This window comes from Rattus norvegicus, chromosome 10, assembly GCF_021556685.1.
Source record: "Rattus norvegicus strain SHRSP/BbbUtx chromosome 10, alternate assembly SHRSP_T2T, whole genome shotgun sequence".
NCBI classification, from domain to species: Eukaryota; Metazoa; Chordata; class Mammalia; order Rodentia; family Muridae; genus Rattus; species Rattus norvegicus.
The window spans coordinates 107652934-107660667 of record NC_141543.1 but is presented as its reverse complement, the minus strand read 5'-3'; the positions used below and the strand labels follow the sequence as shown (position 1 = coordinate 107660667).

General features: G+C 56.2%; 1 protein-coding gene across 1 annotated transcript; it reads left to right on the top strand.

Annotated features, from left to right (window-relative positions):
- Window positions 1-2954: 2954 nt before the first annotated feature.
- Trim47 (tripartite motif-containing 47) lies at window positions 2955-7426 on the top strand. The gene is given in 6 exon segments (NM_001109585.1): window positions 2955-3659; window positions 4778-4873; window positions 5182-5412; window positions 5573-5771; window positions 6191-6265; window positions 6535-7426. Coding segments are annotated over 6 exon segments (1929 nt in total). The 5' UTR covers window positions 2955-2972; the 3' UTR covers window positions 7176-7426.
- The last annotated feature ends 308 nt before the right edge of the window (window positions 7427-7734 follow it).

The window sequence follows — 7734 nt, the reverse complement described above, 5'->3', positions numbered from 1 at the left end:
AGGCGTCCCCTGGAGCTGCCTGGTGTGAGGGCTGCGAGTTGAACTGGGTCCTCTGTGGGAACACCACACGCTCTTCACCACTGAGACAGCACTTCAGCCCCTGTTTAGTTCTTTAAGAGGACATTTTGGGCAGGTGACACGGACCATCAGTTGAAGGTGCTGGCTGAATTCCAGCCCTTGAACCCTCATGCTAAATAAACTAAGGCGTTAGAGGGAGGGCTCGCCAGTTAAGAACGCTGGCTGCCCTACTCTTCCAGAGGCCTGGGATTTCATTCCCAGCATGCACCTGGGTGCTCAACAAGGTTGCTAGCTCTCTTCTGTCCCGTGCGCATGGAGGAGACGCTCATACGTAGATAGACTTTCGTTTGTTTTTGTTTGGTTTGGTTTTTCCAGACAGGGTTTCTCTGCATAGCCCTGGCGGTTCTGAAACTCGCTCTATAAACCAGGCTGGCCTCGGATTTGAAGAGATCCCCCTGCCTCCGAATGCTGGGATTAAGATGTGCACCGGCACCGCTCTCAGGAGTTGAAGCTTAGCCAGCTACAGCGGGAAGAACTGCCTCCTCCGTGACTTTATTATGTTAAATAAGCTTGTTCCTTTTCACTTCTTCCATGTGCACGCATCTTTGCCTGCTTGTATTTATGTGAACTGCGTGCACCACGCTGGCCTCAGAGGCCGGAGGAGGGTGTCGGATTCCCTGAAATTGCAATTACAGATGGTAAAGCACAGTGATGTGGGTGCCATGAAACTGAGCCGGAGTCCTCAGCAGAAGTAACCAGGGCTCTGAACTGATGAGCCTTCTCTACAGGCTCGCAAATGAGCGCTTCCGGTCAGGTGCGTGGTGGTGGCGCTTGGGAGGGCATGCGTAGTAGGTACTTGGTCAAGATAGCTCATTTCCCATTCCGTCCCATCCCATCATCAAAGACTCCATACTGGGTATGGTTGACATGGCTGATAGTACCCTGACTGCCTGCTGAGCTGTGTCACATTTACCCACTGAAAAAATGCCCGTTTGGTGCCTTCAGGGACCACTGTGCTTAGCACACGGGTAACTAGCAGGATGCCACTTTGGAGAGCCTAAGGAAATTATTTGGGATTCTGCTGGTGGGAAAGGTATCTACCGGCCCCCTACTTAATCATTTACCCAGTTACTTATAACTGGATGCTTACTTTAAGATTTATTTATTTATGTATATGAATACCCCATCCCTGTCTTCAGACACACCAGAAGAGGGCATCAGATCCCATTACAGATGGTTGTGAACCACCATGTGGTTGCTGGGAATTGAACTCAGGACCTCTGGAAGAACAGAGTAGTCAGGGCTCTTAACCGCTGAGCCACCTGTCCAGGCTTATTTTGATCGAGGGTTATAACATCACTCTTCTACCTGCTTTGTTTATTCATTTCTTTTTGGACACCATGCCCAGCCTTTATTAACCAGGGGCCAGATTCTAACTCAGGCCTTTAAACTCTACCAACTGAACAGCTACCTTTCCAGAACTGCACTCCAGTCAATAATAACAACAACAACAACAACAACAATAACAACAACAACAATGGCCTGGAGAGATGGCTCAGTGGTTAAGAGCACTGACTGCTCTTCCAGAGGCCTTGAGTTCAATTCCCAGCCATCACACCGTGGCTCACAACCATCTGTAATGGGATCCAATGCCCTCTTCTGATGGGTCTGAAGACAGCTACAGTGTAGTATACTCATATACATACCTAAATAAATATTAAAATAATTTTGACAATTTGCATTCTACATATCTTTTTTTTTTTTTTTTTTGGTTCTTTTTTTTTCGGAGCTGGGGACCGAACCCAGGGCCTTGCGCTTCCTAGGTAAGCGCTCTACCACTGAGCTAAATCCCCAGCCCCGCATTCTACATATCTTAAAGCTTAACATTATTGCATTAGTAAAGTATAATTGGCAGTGTCAGTTTTCGGGACATGGTGGCATGCACCTGGAATCTCAGCACCGGGGAAGTTGAGGCACGAGAATCAGTAGGTCAAGGCCAACATAAGAAGCTCTAGGCTAAGGGAGGCTGTGTAAGAAAGAAGAAGAATCCAGATGTGTGGCATAAGCCTGTGATCCCAGCACTCAGGAGGCTGAGGCAGGAGAATGAAGAGTTCTAGGTCACTCTGGGCTACATACAGAGACTAAATCTCAAATACAAGTCCTTAACAACCAGACGCACTCTTTTAAATGCATAGTCCGGCAGGTCTTAACCCGTGCCTCCTTTAGGGGAACTACAGGCGCCCGCCGAGAGTCCATGAACGGAAGTAAATTCCTCAGACAAGGGATTTGTCAAGTGATGTCAGCTTCCCATTTCAGATCTAGACAAGGCTAAGTTCCCCAGCGCGGGTAAACAGAGTCGCTAAGGGGTCAAAACAGACACATACCAGCAGTAATTTTTTCTTTTCTTTTCTTTTCTTTTTCGGAGCTGGGGACTGAACCCAGGGCCTTGCGCTTGCTAGGCAAGCGCTCTACCACTGAGCTAAATCCCCAACCCCCAGTAATTTTTTCTACATGTCAGCAACTCAAGAACTTTGCTAACTGTACCTGGGAGGGGTCTGGAGGGAAAAGGTGCTGGCTACAAGGCTGTGCACGCCCACCTCTGCGGTGGCACCCGGCTGACCAAGGTGGAGGTCGGAGGATCGAATGTCCTCTCAGCCTCCTTCCCATGCATCCTTTGCATTTTCTCTCCCGGTCCTCTCCTTTTCAGTCCCACCACCTACGCCTATGCTGGGCTCAAGAGGGTCATACACCCCTGAAAGGCTGGCCTGCCCCACGGCATCTGCTGACCGATGGGTGCGGCGGAGGCGAGCCGCGTTGGGGCGAGCAGAGCTGCGGAGGGGTAGGAGTGGGCCGGACCCTTGGCCTGGGTCCCAGGGGGCGGTGCCGGGCGCGAACCGTCCCAGGTCCCACCCAGGCGGGAGCAGCACAGGCGGTGCCCGGGTAGCGGCGGAGCCATGGACGGCAGCGGGCCTTTCAGCTGCCCCATCTGCCTGGAACCGCTCCGGGAGCCGGTGACACTACCCTGCGGCCACAACTTCTGTCTCGCTTGCCTGGGCGCGCTCTGGCCGCACCGGAGCGCGGGCGGCACCGGTGGTTCCGGAGGTCCGGCTCGCTGCCCACTTTGCCAGGAGCCTTTTCCCGACGGCCTGCAGCTCCGCAAGAACCACACGCTGTCCGAGTTGCTGCAGCTCCGCCAGGGCTCGAGCCCCGGACCCATGTCCGCCCCGGCTCCAGGCTCGGCCCGGGGCGCGACGCCCGAGCCCTCCGCACCCAGCGCACCACCTCCGGCTCCGGAGCCCTCCGCTCCCTGCGCGCCCGAGCCGTGGCCCGCGGGTGAGGAGCCGGTGCGCTGCGACGCGTGCCCCGAGGGCGCCGCCCTGCCCGCCGCGCTCTCCTGCCTCTCCTGCCTCGCCTCCTTCTGCTCCGCGCACCTGGCCCCGCACGAACGCAGCCCCGCCCTGCGCGGCCACCGCCTGGTGCCCCCGCTGCGCCGGCTGGAGGAGAGCCTGTGCCCGCGCCACCTGCGGCCGCTGGAGCGCTACTGCCGCGTGGAGCGTGTGTGCCTTTGCGAGGCCTGCGCCACTCAGGAGCATCGGGGCCACGAGCTCGTGCCGCTGGAGCAGGAGCGCGCGCTTCAGGAGGTGGGGCCCCTTGAGCGGGCTCGTGGAGATAGGTGACAGCCAGGGCCGGAGAGCTACTTAGTCCCTCACTCTAATCCGGGTGTGTCTGTTACATATTTGTTTTATCCTTGTGGCTGTGCACATGGAGATCAAAGAAGCAACTTTGTGGGGTTGGTTCTCTCCTCCCGCCTTTACAGGGATTTCATCTCTCTGACTCAATAGGCTCTGCCTTAGATTCCCATTCCCCTTCTATCCTGAGGATCTTGACAATTTCTTCCGGTCTACACTGTCATTTGCTGGGGCTGGCATGGATGGAAGGGGGGTCAGGAGGGACCAGTGAGTAGATGAAAGAATGGCAAAAAGCCAGGTTGGTGGAGGTGTAAAGCCAGAGAGGGATCTGTGTTAGGCCTTGGAGGCTGTGGGAGTCAGGAGCCGCTGGATGCGGGCGGGGCTCCATGGCTGATGCCTTCTTGTTGCTGGTCCCAATTCAGATTTGTCCTGAACTGAGTCAGCCACTTTGGATGGGTGTGGCAGGCACCAGGAGAGCGATGATGGTTGAGCTGGTCACACAGATCTCCTCTGTCCGAATGTTCTGGGGCCGTTAAGGAGCTAGTGCCCAGTGTCCCGCTACCTCCCGCCCCCAGTTTCCTTTGGCCTTCATCCCAGTCTTGGCGCCTCTGGCTTTGGGATTTTCCGCCTCTCCTGCCTGGAGCTGTGACTCATAAGGCCCAAGGGATTTGCCCGGAATCCCCATTTTTCAGAGCTGGGTTGGGGGTGAAGGCTCTTTTGAAACTAGTCCCCAGGACTATTTAGTGGACTCTCTTCTGGTTCAGTCCCACCCCCTCTCACACTTTGCCTCTTCCCCACTGGGAAAAACAATCCCAAGTAGAGAATCACAGGTGGCCCTGTAACTGGCTTCTCTGGTCAACAGGTAGTCAGATGCCCACAGCCTGCCTCCTTGGCAGGTATTTGGATATGGCACCCACGGGCTTGGGCCAGAGCTGCCTTGGGCATATTCTGGGATATAGTGACCATTTCCAGTCCCTTCATCTACAATTGTCACTGCCTAGCCCCCCAAATGCTGAGATCTGTTGCAGGTCAGGGACCTTTGTCAGACACTAATCTCTCGGGGTCCACAGGTTGAACAGTCCAAAGTCCTGAGCGCTGTGGAGGACCGCATGGATGAGCTGGGTGCCGGCATTGCACAATCCCGCCGTACTGTGGCCCTCATCAAGGTCAGAGCCCACCCTAGTCCCCCTGTGCACCCCTAAATCAGGCCTCTGAAATCACACATAAGCTCTCATTGTGGTACCACCACTCTAGAGGTGCCCTGATTCAGGGACTGCACGTCCCTATTAAACAGGAACACCTTATTTCTTGCGACCTGGCTCAGATCCCGAGAAGGCTAGGGCTGCTCCGCTGCCCTCCTAGTGGGGCTGGGTGGGTGTTGGGTGGGCGCAAGCCGTCAGGGACTGAGAGCAGGCAGGGAGCAGGCAAGCCTGGTCTTTGCCCTCACTGTTGCCTCCTCTGCCCTCTCCTGCAGAGTGCAGCTGTGGCAGAGCGGGAGAGGGTGAGCCAGATGTTTGCCGAGGCCACAGCCTCCCTACAGAGTTTCCAGACTGAGGTGCTGGGGTTCATCGAGGAGGGGGAGGCCGCCATGTTGGGCCGCTCTCAAGGTGACCTGCGCAGACAAGAGGAACAGCGCAGCCGCCTAAGCCGGGCTCGCCACAACCTCAGTCAGGTTCCAGAGGCGGATTCAGTCAGCTTTCTCCAGGTGAGGCCGGCTCAGGAGCCACAGAGGGAATTCAGGGGGAGGGGTGGGGTTGAGAATGATGGCAGACACGATGGGTACCTGGCCTTCCAGGACAGTTGCTACCTTCCCTGGCTGGGAGATGCTGTGGCCAGCAGACTTACTGCGCATTTGTCCGGCACAGGAGCTCCTGGCACTGCGGCTGGCCCTGGAGGAGGGGTGTGGCCCTGGGCCTGGACCCCCCAGGGAACTCAGCTTCACCAAGTCCTCCCAAGCGGTCCGAGCCGTGAGGGACATCCTTGTCTCAGCCTGTGCCAGCCAGTGGGAGCAGCTGCGGGGGCTGGGCAGTGGTGAGGATGAGCTACAGAAACTTGGCTCAGAAGGTGGGTGCCCCTCCACGATGACTCACTTCCCCCAGATAGGCCATATGGGCCCCCAGATCTGGTGTCCACCCAGGCATGAAGGAGGGAAAGTGTCTGGTACTAGGGGAAGGGCGGTAATCTTGCCAGGAACTGAAGCTGTGCCTCCAGGGGGCAGAGGGAATTCTTCTAGCTTATCCATGGACTTGGTAGAGATCAAGGCTCTGCCTGCAAGGAGGTTGGGGTGCGGGGGACACTCAAAACTCCACACACACATGAGAACATGGTCCCATAACGGTGTTTGTCACCAAGTGGCTGGGGTCTTTGGGAGGAGGGAAGGAGAGGAGGGAATTACATCCACAGGTGGGGCGGGGCACTGCCACGGGGTAGCCCTGCAGCCAGCCACAGGTATTCAGGCTTCCCCACCACCTCCTCTTCTGCAGCTGATGTGGAGTCCCAGGACCCTGACAGCACCAACCTGCTGGAGAGCGAGGCTCCCAGGGATTATTTCCTCAAGTGTAAGTAGCCAGCCTGCGGCTGCCAAGGGGCCTCCGTGTAGCTGCTAGGCTTCAGGAACAGGGCCTGGAACCTCAGAGCTCAGGAAGCCTCTCTTCAGTCTCTGGGGTGAACAAGGTCATCTCCACGGGTGGTCTCCATTAGTTCTGAGCCTCACCAGTCCTAGAGAAGGGACACAGCTGTGTTTGGGGGAGGGTTAGCTGGGGGAGCGGGAACGATCCTATCTGAACCTGGCTGTGATCTGCGTCTCCCTCCCATCCCCTGGCGCCAGTTGCTTACATTGTGGACTTGGACAGCGACACCGCGGACAAGTTCCTGCAGCTTTTTGGAACTAAAGGTGTCAAGAGAGTACTGTGTCCCATCAACTACCCGGAGTCACCCACCCGATTCACACACTGCGAACAGGTGCTAGGAGAAGGTGCCCTGGACCGGGGCACCTACTACTGGGAGGTGGAGATCATCGAAGGATGGGTCAGTGTGGGTGTCATGGCTGAGGGCTTCTCCCCGCAAGAGCCCTATGACCGGGGCCGGCTGGGCCGAAACGCACACTCATGCTGTCTGCAGTGGAATGGGCGTGGGTACTCAGTCTGGTTCTGCGGGCTGGAAGCCCCACTACCCCATGCCTTTTCGCCTACGGTTGGGGTCTGCCTGGAGTACGCTGACCATGCCCTGGCCTTCTACGCTGTTCGAGAGGGGAAGCTGAGCCTTCTTCGGAGGCTCAAAGCCTCCCGGCCTCGCCGCAGCGGTGCCCTGGCCTCCCCCACTGACCCTTTCCAGAGTCGCCTGGACAGCCATTTTTCAGGGCTCTTCAACTACAGGCTCAAGCCTGCCTTCTTCCTGGAGAGTGTGGATGCCCACCTGCAGATTGGACCCCTCAAGAAATCGTGCATATCTGTGCTAAAGAGGAGGTGATACATGGCTGTTTCATCCCGTGGCGGCTCGGCTGGGAGAAGGCGCTAGTCTCAGAGACCCCCCACATTCCTAGCTGCCTTCTCAAGGCCTTCCACTTTGCAGGGCAGAGGTCCCCAGCCCTGCCTCTTGCAGGACTTGTTTTGAAAATAGAACTTCAGCTGGGAGACAATTCCAGTCTGCCCCAGCCCCTTCTTTCCCAGGTCTCTAGAACTACCTGGCACACAGTAGGTGCTCAATAAACATTTGTTGAATGAACAGCTCCCCTTTGCATTCCTCACCTACCAGAAACTCCTATGACTACTCGGCTTTCGACGTCTGAGGATGGGGCAGGCAAGATGGCTCTGCCAGTAAAGGTGCTTGCGGCCAAGCTTCAGGACCCGAGTTTGACTCCTGGGCCATATATAGTAGAAAAAGAGAACTGGTTTTTGCAGCTTGTCCTCTGACTTCCACTTGCAGGCCCTGGTGCCTGAGCCACAAACACACCCTACACATGCATACGCAGTAAGTAAATCAATACAAACTAGGACTGGGAGATAGCACAGCTAGTAAAGTCTTGCTA